At 40.7% G+C, this 19,577-nt stretch overlaps 1 protein-coding gene across 1 annotated transcript in view; it reads right to left on the bottom strand.

Annotated features, from left to right (window-relative positions):
* The window catches only part of atf2 (activating transcription factor 2), a 155,168-nt gene that overhangs the window by 23,403 nt on the left and 112,188 nt on the right, over nt 1-19,577 (bottom strand). Inside the window, exons 10-11 of the mRNA XM_043693568.2 lie at nt 2,441-2,647; nt 301-406 (exon numbers count right to left, since the gene is read on the bottom strand). Of these exons, the coding sequence (XP_043549503.1) occupies nt 301-406; nt 2,441-2,647 (313 nt within the window). The remainder of the gene's footprint in view (nt 1-300; nt 407-2,440; nt 2,648-19,577) is intronic.

Here is a 19,577-nt window from a genome sequence, read left to right as displayed (position 1 = left end):
AATAACAGTGAAACTAATAGCAATACTAATAGAAAATTTTAAGACAAAATTATATCCAACAACTTTATTCCAACTTTATAGAAGACAAATTGAGTACCTGACAAACTTTACAAACCACAAATGAGCACCTTATTTTATATACAAAGACACACAATTGCAGTTGCAGTAAAATAACCTAATGGAACTTTGAATATTTAACTTTAAATACCAACTGCACTTCCTTGTTACTGCCAACTTAGTTCATTTCAGCAGTATTTCATTTCAATAGCCTGGGGATATAGGTAATGGAACATTACTCACTGTGATAGCCAGATTTCTTCTGCATGGCTGTTACAGGGCAATCTTTATGAGCCAGAAGTAGCTGCTTCAGCTGAGCCACTTCATTTCTCAGCAGGGTGACTTCATTCTAAGAAACAAAGAAAAACTTTAAAAAAAAAAGCATCAGCACTAGTGCAGCCAACACAAGAGGAGGGCAAAGCTTTAAGTATTCTTATATTTTATAGTAAGGTAGATCTGGCATAATTGAACTATACTCAAAACAGGCTTGGTGCCTTACTTTAACTAACTTTAGGAAAACAGGTACTAACAACGAGTCAAAATGGTTTGTCTACACAAATGTTGCAAATCTTTTTCAACCTTCATCTAAGCTGATACACATAACATACTGTGAAGGCAGAATATTATCTTAAGTTTATTTCAAAAGTTAATAAATAAAATCTTAATGAGGTGCTCTGAACAAAGGAATGTATAGAATATTATGTAGTACGACAACCAGCTTAATAACATGCTTTAATACAAGATTGTCACCAAATAATAAACAAAGATAGCCAAGATCAGTAGCCAATGTAACACTACATAATGTGTGGTTTTGTAGACAGAGTGCCTTTTACTGGGAAATTAAGTAGATGAGTAGAAAATGCACAATTACTGAGCAAAGGTTGGATGTCGAAAGTGGTAATTTCATTTCACATGTATTTATTCAAAATTTAAATTTTTTTCCAAGTTCAAATTATTAACTATAAGACTATCTTAAACATTATAGTATATATTGTCCCCACCTTAAAGTAACAATAAATAAGTATTTGGTTAATGAACAGACAATAGCTTTCCAAAGTAATCACAAGCTCTTTTCAACCTTAAATTTCAGTACACTGTAACTCAAACTCGAATTGATTTCTCATTTCAAGTTTGCTAATTTTTATTCAGTGGTATGTAACTTTTCAGATTTCCAGAGCATTTAAATTAAAATTTAGGATTTACTAGTAGCTTGCTTTTATATTCCATTATACTAATGATTATTTATGTTGTAGAGTTAGCAGAGGAGAATGCATGTGAGTGGGATAGCTCTGTAATTGCATGTTCAAATGCAGCATGCAAATAATGAGCCTATTGTACAGTTTATACTGCAGCTATATTTTGAAAGGAATGAATGAGTAACCAGTTATTTTCGAATGAGAAAATGACATGGTCTCGGGGATAGCATAGCTCCAAATTAGCTAGGGGAAAGCTAACAATTTTGTCATTTGCATTTTTACTCATGTAGAGAAAATTTATATTGGAGGAAATATTGGAGTGTGAATGAAAAAGGTGGGAACAGGAGTCAGGGATAAATGTAAACAATTCATCTGCAACTAATGGCAAAAATTAAACAGCACTAGCAATGAAAAGTGTACATGCAGTCCTGTTGGTAGGTGTTGATATAGCTTATAAAGAAGTTAGATCTCATTTATGGTTGTAAAGATATGTTGTCCTGTAGAAGAGTAAATACAGCTACAAACTAATATCAACTTGGTATTTACAATTAAAACAGAAAATGAATATAACAATCAAAAGCTAGAGACTCTTCTCAAAATAAAAATTCTGTTGTTGTTCCTATGAAAACATCAAAAAATGCTTTCTTTTACACAGCTAAGTCCTTCACTGTATTACTGTCCAAAGGCAACCCTCCACACTCATTAGATTTACCGTTTAAAATAACATAAAAGCAATGATACTTCATTATAACTTACAACACTGATCATCTGTGCTTGAATGTCAGCTGAGGAATTATAGAAGAACCTCAAGATTGATTAATGGGTTCATACAAAGTACAGTTTAATTATTTCTTTGACATTCAATTTTCAGTAAAAGACATAATGGGTGGTGTGCTTAACGACTTTGCTTCTGGCTAAGATACAAAGGAGGATTGAGAGAAGTTAATGCATTTTCAAAATCCATTAATATCAGTTCAAGTAGAGTCTACATGTATCCACATAAAGACAGAATAAACCAACACATTTCTTTCAAATAATGAAGCTAAAATAATACTGATATTAAATCTTTGGGTTAATTCTCTGTTTGACAAATAGACATTTTCAAAACAATATTCCAGAAGAAAGTGAAGAATAGAATTTACGTTACCTTGTAAATTTCATAAATGGAAAAATATATTACAACTGACCTGTAGTTGTACATTTGTTGAACTGAGGTCCTCTGCCTTCTTTTCAAGAGACTGCACCCAGACTTTTCTCTTCTGTCTGCACCTTGAAGCAGCTGCTCGGTTACGCTCTAAAAACTTCCGCCTTTTTTCATCTGGGTCTTCATTCATTGCTCGCCTCCTTCTACCACCACTGGTCTGAATCTGTTGCGTAGGCTGACCTGGGGAGCCCTAAAATGAAACCACCATTCAATCAGTTCATTGCACAATCTCAGTTATCCAAAATTTAAACTCATTTGGTACCTATAGCTCCTCACTGTGGAACTGAGCCAGACAGACCTAACAGGTTCCCTACGTAAAACTGATATGTTTATTTCCAAATCTGGAGAGGATATGGTGTAAATTAGCAAATTAGACAAACTGTCCAAAATTTTATACCTGGTTTGATTTCAGCTAGGTGGATGGGAGAGATGCTGGGTATTCCTGAGCTAGAGTGGGTAAGATAGAAGGAAATTAGTCAGGGCTTCCTCATGTGATTGCTCACCAGTAACCCCTACTGAAAAATATACAAGCATAGAGAAGGAAAAAATAAGTTTGAGAAAATAAATTATTGCTATTGTAAATTAGATACTTGGACAGGGTCCACGTGAACAAATATCACCACTAGAACTGCATTAGAGAACAAAAGTGGTTAGCAAACTGAAAATAAGCTAGTTGTACCAGACAATAATGTCTTCTGATATTTGTGCCGACATACATCCCTGCACAACATGATTTTGATCTTAGATGCTAATTGTTATATTTTTATTGCAAAACAGAAATCTGAGCTCAAAATCTCACAAGTTGTCAACATTTCCATTGACATAAAGGGGCTTAATGCCGCAGCAAGATTCCATCCAAATATTCAAATGAATCCTGCATGCCATATTCTACCAATACAGTTTTAATCTGAAATCCATCACAACAAATTTACTTGCCTCTCTCTTTCAATTTTCCTCACTTCCACTAGATGGCCCTCTAATATATAAAAGAGCATCAGTGCAATATTAGAGAAGAAAGAGAAACAAAATATTTAATACCATTGATAATAGTCATAGAGACGCACAGCACAGAAACAGACCCTTTGGTCCAACTTATCCATAACGACCACATAACCCAAACCAACCTAGTCCCATTTTCCAGCACTTGGCCATATCTCTCTAAACCCTTCCTATTCATATACCTATACAGATGCCTTTTAAACGTTGTAATTGTACCAGCCTCCACTTCCTTTGACAGCCCATTCCACACACACACCACCCTCTGCACAAAAAAGTTGACCCTTAGGTCACTTTTAAATCTTTCCACTAAACCTATGCCCTCTATTTCTGGACTCCCCCACCCGAGGGAAAAGACCTTGTCAATTTAGCCTATCATGATTTTATAAACCTCTACAAGGTCACCCCCAGCCTCTGACGGTTCAGGAAAAACAGCCCCAGCTATTCAGCCTATAGCTCAAACCCTTCAACACTGGCAACATACTTGTAAATCTTTTCTGAACCTCAGTTAGAACATTGAGTATATGAGTTGGGAAGTCATGATGCAGCTGTACAGGACATTTGTTAGGCCACTGATAAAATATTGTGTGCAATTTGGTCTCCTACAGTTTTTTATATTACTGATAATGTATTATTCAGTTGAAAGTTCTAAATTTTATATCTGTATTGTCCGCAGTGACAGATGCCATTTATACATGTCAAATGTTAATAAAATTTAGAAAAATACCCAAAGGCATAAATGAAACAATTCCAATGTTATACACTTTATAGATTGAGAATTAGTTAGCAGAAAGAAACAAACAGTAGGAATAAAGAGGTGACTGTCAGGATGGCAGCTGTTGACAGTGGAGTACTGTAATGATCCATGCTGGGACCATGGCTGCTCACAATCTATATAATTCATTTGGATGTGGGGGCCAATGCAACATTTCCAAATTTGCTGATGACAGCTCTTGAAGCTCTAAAAGCTCTTGAACTAATTGGCCTGGTAGGCCACTTCTCAGATCATTTACCCAATTGCTGTGAATTTGGAGTCATACGTACGTCAAATTGGGTAAAGGCAACAGATTTCCTTCCCTAAAGAGCATTAGTAAACCAGATGGGTTTTTTTTTAAACAATAATCAACAATGGCTTTGTGGTCATCAGTACGGAGACTAAGAAAAAACAGCAATTCTTAAATAGAGAGAGATTGGGAACTGCGGCTTGTCGAAAAGCACCAAGGTGTCCTTCTTCACAAGTCACTAAAAATTAGCATGCACGTGCAGTAAGCATCTGAGCTGGCAAATGTTATGAAGGCCTTTATCACAAGGGAATTTGAGTAACTGAGTAAAGTTGTATGGCTGCAATTGTATACAGCAACTGGAGTTTTGTGTGTAGTTTCAGTCTCTTTTCAAAGGAAGGATGCACTTTTCATAGAGAGCGTGCAATGAAAGTTACTAGACTAATCCTTGTGGATTGTGAGGAGAAACAAAAGCAACGGTCTTTGTTTTTTCTTAGTTTTGAAGAAATTGAATTTACCTCCAAAAGACTGGCATCATTCACATCTGTGCCATCTTTGTAAAGTACTGTGCACCCTGAAAAGCAATGGCAATCTGGTCTTGCCCTCATCATTGTGTGGCAGTCTCTCTGCGCAGGATACAAGGCCAGCAGTGCTGCACTCCCTCATACATGCAACTTTATTCTTTCATGCTAGTTGTTGCTTAACCTGCAGGCCATACCATTCACCTGTCCTTAGCCACATCCTATCTGAACACCCAGTTTACATCTCCATTTTTATCTCCCTCCCTCAGGAGGACAAGAATGAAAAGCTCTTGGCCCCCTACGCACCCCATGCATCTTGAAGGGCCCTGTAGCAGCAATCTCTTCCTGCTCCTCATCCATCATGCCGGCCTTCTGCTGCTCCTGGACCTGCCACCAGCATCCACCTTCTTAGATAGGCAGCCACAGTGACCAACATGCCACCAGCAGCAGGGCCCAGAACTCTTGGTGGAAATGATCTACATTGGGAACAGAAGGAGCGACAAAGGTTCTTAGATCTCGGAAGAGTCATTGTAGGCATATCCTGCTAAGAGCTGAGCACGCTTCTGCACACGGTGAAACACGCTGCACCCTTACAACAGGGGACATATGTCTATATCAACCATCCACCTTCAGGCTCAGCATGGTGAAGGTTCCATGTTGGCCGAGTGACCACCATGTCATTAAAAAGGGAGTGCCGGTAGCACTCCGACACCATACTTAATCCGGACCCCATCAAATGATCAGTACAGACTATTGTTACACTTACATAATAGATGAGGATGTGATGTTGTGAGGCTCCCATGGCACTCTTGGAACTGCATAAACTATTGTTCACCTTCGAATGGCCTTTTGTAATGTCATTGCTGCTAACTTCAAAATCATCTGAACTGACCAAGTTCAATTTGCAACCACATGTTGCAACTGAGCCCTAAGCACCTTCGCTTTGCATACACAGCAAGTGGACAATGAAATCATTGCAAATTAAATGTGGTTGGCCTTTACAAATTACTACTTCATCTTTTTGTTCCTTCAACTCCTTAGCATCCAACAATCATAGATCCTACTCTTTTGAGCAATGTTTTATGAAATTGCAACAAGACTTCCTCATTCTTTCTCTTCTACTCCCTGGCAAATCCCATATGCCTTCTTCACCACCTTGTCTATTGACTTGCACACCAAGATTCCTTTATTTTTCAGTACTCTCTAAGAACTAGCCATTTGTTGTGTAAATCAATGCATACAGTTCCCTCACTGACAAAACAATTTCTCTGACTACATGGACTGGCTCTACAGAACTGATCACTACCCACTTCCTAGAGTGCACAGGGATAAATTCCCTGAACAGGAGCACTCCACATGGACAAGCCCCTGGATTGTGTGCAGACTGTGCCATGACTGATGATACTGGCAAACCCTGAGCATTAACAGTTTTTCCTTGACTGAACTGAAGATGAGTCCCCAACAGAGCCATTTGGTTGAATGAACATGCAGGTTATGTTATTTGCCAAGCAGGCAGCTGGCAGACAGTGAACGTATTTGAACGACAACTTGGTATGCTGTTCATCATGATGTCCACTCAACAGTCTTGAGATATAATCTGAACCAAACCTTGCTGCTATAGCCTTCCTTTGCAAAAGTGTAAAAGATTGAGCAAGATGCTCCCAAAGTCAAGATTGGCCTTGCTGAACTTCTTGTCCAAATCCCACCACAGTCCACATTACTCAGAGGTCTAGAATATTCTGTCCCATGTTATTTAGGTGAAAAATACCCATTCTGTAAGACAGTTCATGAGAATGGCCCCAGGCACGAGGAACAGCAGGCATAGACATGATGACTGAATGGTACCCTTCTGCACTATCACAATTCTTTGATTCTGTGTGGTACAATTTTAAAATTAACAAATGACCTAGGGGGATCAAGATAGGTTGGAGAAGTTGGGTCTGTTTCCCTTGGAGATGACAGGCTGAGGAGAGATCTGACTGAAGCATTCATAATTATGATTATTATGACATTAATAATAAACAATTATATATTATCTAACTATACATCATATTATGTATTCTCTAATACATATTAGAGTGTGTAAGAGACATAAAAATGTTCTCACTCATGAAAAGATCGAGAATGTGTGGGCACAGTTTTAAAGTAATTAGTAAAAGCAGCAAAAATGAAATGAGAAACATCTATTTCACAAAACGAGTGGTTAGAATCTGCCTGACAGTGCGATGGAAGAAGGTTCAACAAAATATTCAAAAGGGAATGGAACAGTTATTTTGAAAGAGAGTAATGTGCAGGGCTATGGGAAGAAGACAGGAGAAAAGCATTAAATGAGATGTTCATTTGGACAGCTGGCACAGACACGATGAACTGAATGGTACCCTTCTGCACTGTCACAATTCTTTGATTCTGTATGGTACAATTTTAAAATTAACAAATCATCAAGGGAGATCAAATATGCTAACCTTCACTAAGTGGGAGAAAAAAAAAACAGATAAAACTGTGGCTCAGCTGGTAGTACTCTTCTGTGAATCAGAAGATTATGGGTTCAAGTCTTACCCAGAAATCAATGCTGACATTTAATCTTTCAGTATGGGGTACCAACTTTAGGATGCAACACCAAACTGTGTTCCTGCTTGTCTACAGCACATCGACTCTGCGCCAGTCAAAAAGAAACAAAAACAAAATAGGCTGAATTGACTCCAGTGCTATACCATTGCATAACTAAGCCACAGTTGCAGACTATGTCTGTTGTGACATGCATGTGAAAGGTGAAGAGGGATATATAGGGTGGGCAAAACCATGGTTTGTAGAAATGGTAAAATTATGTTCGAAATTTAAACATAATTACAAGTAAAAACTAAAGAAATTGTGTTCTACTTCACGATAAGGCTAAGGGAGACTTGAAGTTATTCAATGCTTTCAGTAAACAGAAAGTGAGTCAATAATTAGTGTGAAGAATTTTAAGTTAATTAATCAACACAAGGAAAAGTTGAAACATTTGTAAAATAACTCCATAGAGCCAGGTATCCCACCATCAAGTCACCCTTTATGTAACATGAACAGTCTGTAACACTGAACCAGCTCCCTCAGAAGTAGCTCTCAGAGAGAGCAAGATCTCTGACACACCTGTTTATATATCAACCAGGGCTCCCTGATTAGACCAGATTAACAGCACCAGTGAAGGAACTTATTCTATAAAATCCACCTGGCTAACCTTGGTTACAATCACTATATCCCTCCTCCCTCCTAGTCAGAGGACATAGACTGGTTTTTTTCTTTACACCTCCTCCTTTTAGCACTAGGTCCGGTTTTTCTAACTCTGCCTCAGATACGAGCACCATGAAACACACTGTAGCTCACCACTTACGGCTATAGCATCTTGGAAGAAATTCATTCTCTTCTTCAGGTGGCAAAGGCATCAAGGCAGCAATATCCGCAGTGTCTATATCGGATTCAAAGGCATCTTCAACACTTTACAGACAGGAAACCCGTAGGCTAGTAATAATCAGAGAGGCTATCAAAGAGCCAGGCACGTTTGCTCCCGCACGATGAGTGTTTGCAGCTTTCCTATGGTCCGAGTGCTGGTTTTAGGACCGTCGCACCTATCCGAACTTTATATATCACTGGGCCTCACCTCACATCGACCATGCTTCTTAGCCATGCAGGGTCATTCCCATGGCTCCTACACCAAGCTTCACCCCCGAAATGAACTCTCTCTCTTGCTTAGCAGACTCTAGCATCCAGCTATGGTGTTTCTGATGCTGTTTCACCCTTGCCTCACCCCCCCATCTCCCCCCACCAACTGCAGGAAGATCATATTTAACCTGATGTAGAATCTCCACATGAGCAACTCTGCTGGAGCTATCCCCATAATTGCGTGAGGGGTGGTCCTATAATCAAATAGGAACCAGGGCAAATCGGTATCTCGAGAAGCTGTAGGCTGTTTCTTTAAGCCTGCCTTCAAGTTTGGACTACTCTTTCTGCCAGACCATTGGACGATGGATGGTAATGAGCTGTCTTTACATGTCGAATACCATTCAACTTTAGGAAATACTCAAATTCCATGCTGGTAAACAATAACTCACTGTGACCAACACTTCCAGGAATACAGTTTATCTATTGTTATTCCCACGTTTGAAGAATGCATTCTGCACATCCAATCACTTCAAGTGGGCATCCACAATGACAAAGTACACAGTTCATGAAGAGACCTGCACAGTCGACGAATAACTGATTCCAGGGTTTACCCAGCCAATCCCATGAATGTGGGGAAGCTGCTGGCAGTAACCTTTGACCTTTGTCCTGGCCACCAGGCATAACACCTTTGTTTTGGAAACTGCTGGATGACCATGGTGGGGTTCAGCCAGTATCTGGTGGTGACCTTTGCTCAGCAGAATCATTCTTGCTCTCCATATTAATGTGCCAACCTCTACTCTGATCTGATCTCTCCTCATCCAAAAAGGTTTCAATTCTGATTGTGATGGCCCTGTGGTTTCTCCCATCACCATCAGCAGTTTCAGTTTCGCCATGTTCGGATTTTTCTCTGTCAAAATTCTGATATTGTCAATGTAATTGGAAGTGTGTCCAGAAAAATTAAAACCATCACAGACTCATTGTGCCACCAGTGGTGTATCTGTCAGCAGGAGGCGGCTTAATGCATCTGCATTTGTTAGTTGGCCTCCTGGTCAGCGTTCGAACATGTAATTATACGCATTTAGGTATTAGAGATCGCGTTTGGGATGATAGTGTGCCAATAACTTAGAGGATGACAACTATTTCTTCACGTCCCTGAAAGCTATGGCTCGGCTGCACAACTAGTTCCAAGGCTGACCCTTTTTTAAGATTTGATGAAAAGTTGCCAGGCTGGAGGACAGGTTATGTATGAACGTTCTGTAATAAGACACCAGCCCAAGGAAAGACCTAAACTCCAGTATAGATGTGGGAACTGGGGTACCTTTGACCACCCTCACTTTGTCTCCCAACAGGTTTGACCCGATCTTGTCAATTCTGTAGTCGATGTAGATCACTTGGGTAGGAAACACATTTTTCTCTTCTAATGCGTACATCCATCTGGGAAAAACGTCAGTGCCCAAGTTCTCTAATTGCTCCATATTGTTCTTCCCTGTTATTAGCACATCATCTAGATAAATGGCGACCCTGGGCAGACTTTGTAAAACGTTCTCCATCATTCGCGGAAAAATTGCACAGGCTGACAAATATCCCAAATGACAGTCTTGTACATTGGTACAAACCCTTATGGGTATTAACTGTCGCATCTTCTGGGAATCCTCATCTAACCATAATTGCAAGTACACATGGCTCATGTCCAGCTTTATGAAGGAAAGTGCTCCCGCCAGTGTATATATAGTCTATGTGAGGGATTGAGTATTTAATCAGCTGCAAAAAGCAGTTTACCATTTGTTTAAAATCCCCACTACGGTGAACCGACTCATCAGGCTTCACAATCAAATATGCCTTGATGGTTCCTTCACTTTCCAGCTTTCTGATTTCTGTCTCTACTTTTGACCATAAGGCCAATGGCACAGGGCAGGCCTTGCATAATTGTGGAATTGCTTCCTGGTCAACATGCAAGGTCTCCTTGTCACCTTTGATAGTCCCTAGACCTTCCTGAAAAACTTCCAGGTATTTAATTAAGTTTTCACTCAGGCAGCCATTTTCTAATCAAAACATATTGAGCCAATCTAGGTGAATCTGTCTCAACAAATTTCATCCCATCAGGCTCGGACCCGAGCCTTTTACTGCAAACAGTGGTAAATGAACCAGCTGCTTCTCATAAGAGACTGGAATCAAAGTTGAACCCTTCGTCTGTTAAAATTCCCTGACACTGGTTCTCAGTCTAGCCTAGGTCTTGTGCAAACTTAAGGATTGTAGTCCAGACTGAATTTTGTAAAAGACAGGTTCTGCAATCATTGAAACAGGATCACCAATATCAATCTCCATTACAGTTGGATGGCTACTTAATCAGATGCTTAATTTTATGGTTATTATTATTTAACTGTGCCAACCAGATGTAAGTGGACTTTGCAGGATTTGCACTCTCCTGGATACCAGCCTATGAGTTCTCTTACTCAATTTAGGTCCAGCGGGATTCTTTTGCTGTCTCGAGTCCACATACTGGCAGCAACTACAATGGATTGCCAGCCCACATCCTGAAGTAAATGTTTAACTGCTGAGCCAAGGCTTGGCTTTGATTTGGGATTTTGCTGTGGGCTGACCGAGAGTCCCTCAATTTAGGATATGCTCTGAGTGAGGCTAAGCAATGCCTTCACTCAAGTAGTGCTCCCAAAGATCACTTGGACTGGCGAGGGTGTCCACTACCATCAGAAAACTCTGGAAGTCACATGTTCAACTTGCTGCATTTTCTAATAATAAAGCCTATTGTATTGCATATTTGGAAATCCAGTTGGGCTTCTGCTAGTAGGTGCTTTTGCATGGTTACATCTTTACTCCAACATACCAAATGGTGTCTCAGCATTTCAATGTTAAACCAAAGTCACGTGCCTCCACCAATCGTCTTAACCTAGTCAAAATTCCTGACAGGGATTCCCCTTTTCAAATTGCTGAGTAAAACCAATAGCAGCTCAGAATTAGAGGTGGCATAGTGTCATAATATACCTTAACTAAATCCGTCAACTCTTGAAAGTATTTGGTGTCTCAGGGAAAGTTAGGCATCTAATAACCAAAAATGCTGCAGATCGACAAGCTGCTTTTCATCTGCCCCAATGTAATTTACCCATTAGAAAAATACTACATTCTTTCCACATACTGGACCCAGTCTTCGATGGCAGGATCAAACAAGTCAAGCTTCCCAAGCAATGACATGATGTCAGAAATACTTACCCCGAACTCAAAGATGGAAGTTGCAAGCAAAATTCTTCAGGGGCGTACTTTTCTCTTGTTACCACTGAATTCACTCCAAAGAGGCCGGTATCTCATCACCAAGTCACCCTTTAAACATGAAGAGTCGTTGACACTGATTTAGCTCCCATAGTGAATGGGATGTTTGACACTCCTGTTCTTATTTGTCAGCCAGGACTCCCTGATTGGGACTGTTAATCTGGTCCAATCAGGGAACTCATTCTATGAGGTCAACCTGGCTAACTTCTTTACAATCACTACAATATGATTTTGCAGACATTTTACAAAAGTATTGATAGGATATTCAATATTCTATCAGAAATACGGATAGAAACAGAATTCAAGTTGATAAACTTTTGGTAAAGAAAAACAAAACAAGTGTCTGGGGAAAAAACAATGAAATGGAGTGAAGTGGATAACTCTTCCCAAAGTCTGAAGGTCTCAATGGTCTCCTTCTGTACTTCAACAAAATCTCCATATTCCATGGACACAATCTTCTGAGTCTGGAGGCAGGAAGTGAAATTAATTAGGTAGGAAGGCGGAAGACTAGAAACCCACCACTTCCCCGAATTAGATTCTGGGCAGGAAAACCCAAATTTCATCATCTTGCCAAATGAAGTGTAAGTGGTCAATCAATGAATGGTTGGTGGGAACTTGCTCATCAGTAATCTGTGCACAATCAAGGGACTGATCCTAGGGTAGTTTCAACAACTGTCATGGTCTCCAACATGTTGCTATTATGTTCCGGAGTGGTAGATCTCCAAATGAACAAGAGCTCTTTGTGGGTGGGACTTCCTGGTTCAGAGTCTTAATTTCGGCAGAGAGCCCAGCTAATCCACTGCCAGATTGTCTAAAAGTCTAGACAGCTTTCTCAGCTTAGTAGACTGTAGTTCTCCCTGTTGAAAATTCTCCTACTTTCAAATTTAGTGCAAATGGGAAGGTTTCTTCCTTCATTCTTATGTAAAATATGTTAAGCATGTTGCAAATTGACAAGAGATTTCACTACTTTCATTCAACAAAGTATTCACAAAGCAAAAGGGGTTGAATAAAAACCCAGAATCACCTGTCCCCTCACTTTGTCTTCTTTCTCCTCTTCAACCCACCTCACCGCCTGTAACCAGGTTCATATAAAGGGCAAGTGCCAAGAATATTGCCAATCCAATAAATTTCGATACTGAAGTGAATGAAAGACAGAATAGAAAGGATAAAAATTCTTCTTAGAATAGATTCCAGAATGCGAAGGAAGTCAGAGAAGCCACAGAGCTGATCTGACCATACTCTCAAAATATTCGAAAACTAAGTTACTCTGACGGTTAGAGGATTTAAGTGAACAAACCTGATAACTCCAGATCTATCAACCCAAGAGCATATTAGAAAGGGTAACATTTTTAAAAATATATCGTTAATGAACCTATTTGGTAATGTTATGACACATCTCTGGGTCAGTTAAGACTTAAATCTGGAGCTTCTGGCCAGAGGTGGGGTATTACCAATGCACCACAAGAACCCTAAATTTACACTGTCTTAGGAAAGCATGGGTTAATTAAGAACAGCCAGCATGGATTTGTAAATAATAAGTTACAGCTGACAGATAGAGCATTTTGAGGAAACAGACAAGTGACAGATTTTTATGGGGAAAATGCAAGAAACTGGATGAGGACCATCAGATCAGCCATGATTTCACTAAATGGCAGAGCAGATCCATGGGTTGAATGGCATACATCTGCTCCTACAACTTACAGTTTTATAAATCCTTTGATAAAATAAAGTGTTAGATGTCATTGTACATTTTTAAAAGTTGTTTTTATAAGGTACAGCACAGCTTTGTTGAGAAAAATTAAACTCTGCAGTATTAAAGGGAGTATGACTTAGAAGTTGGTTAACTGACAGAAAAATCCTGAGAAGCAGTTAACTGATGTTGTTCAGTCTGAAGAGAAATGGCACGCACCAGGGATTGGTACTTGTGCAACTGTTTCCATTTCTATTCTTTTAGATATCCCTCAAGGAGAGTAACCAACCCTGGACAGTAATTTACAAAGGAACAGGAGTAGGCCATTCAGCCCCTCAAGCCTGCATGGCCATTCAATAACATCATGGTGGGTCTGTGACCTAACTCCACATGTCTATCTTGGGGCCATATTCTTGATACCCTTGCTTACTAAAAACAATTCTCTCTCAGATTTAAATGTAACAATTGAACAACAAAGAAAAAGGGGGCATAGCCTCAAAATAAGGGGGAACAGATTTAGGATGAGTTGAGAAAAAACCTCTTCACCCAAATAGTCGTGAATCTGTGGAATTCCTTGCCTAGTGAAGCAGTTGAGATTACCTTAAAAACATTCAATGAGGTAAAGGTAAATTTTAGAACAATAAAGGAATTAAAGGTTATTGTGAGAGGGTGGATAAGTGGAGCTGAGTCCACAAAAGGATCAGCCATGATCTTACTGAATGGTGGAGCAGGTTCAATGGGCCAGATGGCCTACTCCTGCTCCTATTGCTTATGTTCTTGTGAATTAGCATCAACTGCTGGTTAAGGAAAAGTTCCAAACCTCCTCTCTGTATGTAGAAATGCTTTCCATCATCTCTCCTGAATGGTCTGGCCCTAATTTTTAGACTATGACCCCTGGTTCTAGAACTAGTGGAAGTAGTTTATTGTTCTCTACCTTGTCTTTTCCTGTTAATACACTGAAAACCTCAATTAGATCACCCCCTACCCTTCTAACGTCTACACAATAAAGACCTAATTTGTCTAATCTCTCCTCATAGCTTAACCCCTGAAGACCAGGTATCATCCTGTAAATCTGCGTCAAATTCGCTCCAGGGATAAAACATTTTTCTTCTACATAAGCTGATTTCCTGGGCCATTGCATATGGGAGTAATGACTAAATGTAACGTTCATATGAAGGGAGGTTAGAAGAGAGGGCATAATTGGACAAGAACACACAGATAGAATTCACTGTCCATTTTAGTTATACTTTTAGTCGTATTAGTTACATTCCTATTATAATTGTGTAAATAACAAGTAACATTGCAAACTGCTGTTATAAACTAGTCACACTAGAAATCCACCAGCCTTCCAGTAGTGATATTATAGTACCTTTATTGGTGAGACAAGGGATGGTGGGTCGTCATTATAGCATGGTGAATTTTCATTAGCAGTTCTTAATATAAATGTGAAAACAGGAGCTTAAGGTAAAAACATTGGTATTGTAACCAAACTTCAGTACCAGAGTATCATAATAACATTTATACAAAAACAGGGAATATAGTTATGCAGGTAGATCAGTAGATTGCATAGCTTCTTCATGGATAACATTTGCCTACCAAACTTCAACTTCGATGGATATGTAAAATTTGCAGTACTGGATAGACCACCTACTATATACAGAGTTAGATTTTATTTTCCAAGGATTTTAATGAAAAGAAAAATTGTTGGGTAGTACAATGGATTACCAATCAGAAACCTCCATTGCTATGCAGCTGAAAATTGAAAATTAGTCTGAAATTCAATGTAGAAAAATGTGAGATGACACATATTATGAGACAGAATAAGTGATTTGTATGCATTCATCTTTAAAGTAAAAGGAAAGGTTGATAAATTTGTAAAAAACATATACATTGGAACCTAGGTTTAATACAGTACAAAAGTCAAGCAGCAATTAGAATCATAGAGTCATAGAGATGTACAGCATGGAAACAGACCCTTCGGTCCAACCCGTCCATGCCGACCAGATATCCCAATCAAAACTACTCCCACCTGCCAGCACCCGGCCCATAACCCTCCAAACCCTTCCTATTTATATATCCATCCAAATGCCTTTTAAATGTTGCAATTGTACTAGCCTCCACAACATCCTCTGGCAGCTTATTCCATACACGTACCACCCTCTGCGTGAAAAAGTTGCCCCTTAGGTCTCTTTTATATCTTTCCCCTCTCACCCTAAACCTATGTCCTCTAGTTCTGGACTCCCCCACCCCAGGGAAAAGACTTTGTCTATTTATCCTATCCATGCCCCTCAATTTTGTAAACCTCTATAAGGTCATCCCTCAGCCTCCGACGCTCCAGGGAAAACAGCTCCAACCTGTTCAGCCTCTCCCTGTTGCTCAGATCCTCCAACCCTGGCAACATCTTTGTAAATCTTTTCTGAACCCTTTCCAAGTTTCACAACATCTTTCCAATAGGAAGACCAGAATTGCACGCAATATTCCAAAAGTGGCCTAACCATTGTCCTATACAGCCGCAACATGACCTCCCAACTCCTGTACTCAATACTTTGACCAATAAAGGAAAGCATACCAAACGCCTTCTTCACTATCCTATCTACCTGCCACTCCACTTTCGAGGAGCTATGAACCTGCACTCCACGGTCTCTTTGTTCAGCAACACTCCCTCGGACCTTACCATTAAGTGTATAAGTACTGCTAAGATTTGCTTTCCCAAAATGCAGCACCTTGCATTTATCTGAATTAAACTCCATCTGCCACTTCTCAGCCCATTGGCCCATCTGGTCCAGATCCTGTTGTAATCTGAGGTAACCTTCTTCGTTGTCCACTACACCTCCAATTTTGGTGTCATCTGCAAACTTACTAACTGTACCTCTTATGCTCGCATCCAAATCATTTATGTAAATGACAAAAAGTAGAGGGCCCAGCACCAATCCTTGTGGCACTCCACTGGTCACAGGCCTCCAGTCTGAAAAACAACCCTCTACCACCATCCTCTGTCTTCAACCTTTGAGCCAGTTCTGTATCCAAATGGCTAGTTCTCCCTGAATTCCATGAGATCTAACCTTGCTAATCAGTCTCCCATGGGGAATCTTGTCGAACGCCTTACTGAAGTCCATATAGATCACATCTACTGCTCTGCCCTCAATCTTCTTTGTTACTTCTTCAAAAAACTCAATCAAGTTTGTGAGACATGATTTCCCACGCACAAAGCCATGTTGACTATCCTGAATCAGTCCTTGCCTTTCCAAATACATGTACATCCTGTCCCTCAGGATTCCCTCCAACAACTTGCCCACCACCGAGGTCAGGCTCACCGGTCTATAGTTTCCTGGCTTGTCTTTACCACCCTTCTTAAACAGTGGCACCACTATTGCTAACCTCCAGGTCTTCCAGCACCTCACCTGTGACTATTCTTTGAATTGCCATAAGGAAACCCCTGTTTTGATTCATGTTATTTCATGAGGAATTATTTTTGAGTTGTGTTTTTTCAGAGTTAGTAACTGACATAGCTTTTGTCTCCTGAAATTCAAGGAAATAAGTTCAAGAGATAAGGCTCAATAAAAGGGAAATGACAATGGAATTTCAGCAAGTTTCCTATCTGGCAACAAGCAAATCACAATACAAAAATAATGAAGTAATACTTGATATGATTAATAAAACAGTTTTCTCTCAGGCAGAGAACATTTTGTAAAAAGAACAGGTCAAAGAATACATATTCATGAGTAACAAGCCAAAATTGATGTTTTTGAATTTCTGTAATGATAAACATGATTGATACATTGTGACTTGTCATTATGGCATTTCTTTGAAGTTGTTATGCAAAAGATTCTTGAGTTTTCTAAGTACATCAACCATGAATTGGGGAAAGTGAAAAGAGAGAGATTAAAAAATAAAGAAGAACTAGGAATGGGTGTAACTCATACAATAAAAGTTACTGATCCTTGCACAACCTCTTCTTTGCCATCTAAAGAAAATCCTGCTCAAGAGTTTTCAGCTGCACTTCTACCCTGTGTAATATATTTCTGGAAATATAAATAAGAGATTCCTTTCTTTCTGCACAACCTCCACCCCACAAAAAATAAACTCAGAAGGGACTATATTCATTAAATGTGTTGACACATTGTTTAGTGTTAAAATAATTAAAGAGAAATGAGTTGAAAAAGATTTCCTTAGTAAATTCACTGTTTAAATGTATTCAGCTGCTGCAGGTCATCAATCAAGACAGAATATTGGATCCTTTTGTTGAGAGGTGGTAAAGTAGAAGAAAAAGGGAGTCATGATCATATTGCTCGAGACAGGACACACCTCAAGTTCTGTACCCAGTCATGGTCACAAGAGTTCACATTCTAGCTAGAGATAGTACTGAGGGGAACCACAAGGCTTTTTTCTATTGTCAGAACCTTGGACTTTCCAGTCTCAAAGTAGGGCATTTCAAAGTAGGATGATGATCTTCAGTGTTATATATGATAGTAAACTAAATGGAGAAAGTGAGGACTGCAGATGCTGGAGATCAGAGCTGAAAATGTGTTGCTGGAAAAGCGCAGCAGGTCAGGCAGCATCCAAGGAGCAAGAGAATCGACGTTTCGGGCATAAGCCCTTCTTCAGGAATGAGGAAAGTGTGTCCAGCAGGATAAGATAAAAGTTAGGGAGGAGGGACTTGGGGGAGGGGCATTGGACATGCGATAGGTGGAAGGAGGTCAAGGTGAGGGTGATAGGCCGGAGTGGGAGTGGGGGCGGAGAGGTTAGGAAGAAGATTGCAGGTTAGGAAGGCGGTGCTGAGTTCGAGGGATTTGACCGAGACAAGGTGGGGGGAGGGGAAATGATGAAACTGGAGAAATCGGAGTTCATCCCTTGTGGTTGGAGGGTTCCTAGGCGTAAGATGAGGCGCTCTACCTCCAACTGTCGTGTTGCTATGGTCTGGCGATGGAGGAGTCCAAGGATCTGCATGTCCTTGGTGGAGTGGGAGGGGGAGTTGAAGTGTTGAGCCACGGGGTGGTTGGGTTGTTTGGTCCGGCTGAAACGTTCCGCAAGTAGGCGGCCCGTCTCCCCAATACAGAGGAGGCCACATCGGGTGCAGCGGATGCAATAAATGATGCGTGTGGAGGTGCAGGTGAATTTGTGGCGGATATGGAAGGATCCTTTGGGGCTTTGGAGGGAAATAAGGGGGGAGGTGTGGGTGCAAGTTTTGCATTTCTTGCGGTTGCAGGGGAAGGTGACGGGAGTGGAGGTTGGGTTGGTGGGGGGTGTGGACTTGACGAGGGAGTCACAGAGGGAGTGGTCTTTTCGGGAGGGGAGGGAAATATATCCCTGGTGGTGGGGTCCGTTTGGAGGTGGCGGAAATGACGGCGGATGATACGCTGCATATGGAGGTTGGTGGGTGGTAGGTGAGGACCAGTGGGGTTCTGTCCTGGTGGCAGTTGGAGGGGCGGGGCTCAAGGGCGGAGGAGCGGGAAGTGGAGGAGATGCGGTGGAGGGCATCGTCGATCACGTCTGGGGGGAAATTGCGGTCTTTGAAGAAGGAGGCCATCTGGGTTGTACGGTATTGGAACTGGTCCTTCTGGGAGCAGATGCGGTGGAGACGAAGGAATTGTGAATATGGGATTGCGTTTTTACAGGGGGCAGGGTGGGAGGAGGTGTAGTCTAGGTAGCTGCGGGAGTCGGTCAGTTTATAGTAAATGTCTGTGTTGATTCGGTCGCCCGAGATAGAAATGGAAAGGTCTAGGAAGGGGAGGGAGAAGTCTGAGACGGTCCAGGTGAATTTGAGGTCGGGGTGGAAGGTGTTAGTAAAGTGGATGAACTGTTCAACGTCCTCGTGGGAGCACGAGGCAGCGCCGATACAGTCATCGATGTAGAGGAGGAAAAGATGGGGTGGGTGGTGCCAGTGTAGCTGCAGAAGATGGAAGAAGCGGACGGCTGTCCTTCGTGAGTCCCTCACCTTCATCCCCCATCACGAAGGACTCAAAGCCCACCGCTTCTTCCTTTCCCACCGTACCA

Source organism: Chiloscyllium plagiosum, unplaced genomic scaffold (genome assembly GCF_037043375.1).
Source record: "Chiloscyllium plagiosum isolate Xiang-an unplaced genomic scaffold, Cpla_swu_hap1 HiC_scaffold_7, whole genome shotgun sequence".
Classification (NCBI taxonomy): Eukaryota; Metazoa; Chordata; class Chondrichthyes; order Orectolobiformes; family Hemiscylliidae; genus Chiloscyllium; species Chiloscyllium plagiosum.
The sequence above is the reverse complement of the archived record's forward strand: the minus strand, read 5'-3'. Positions and strand labels throughout refer to the sequence as shown.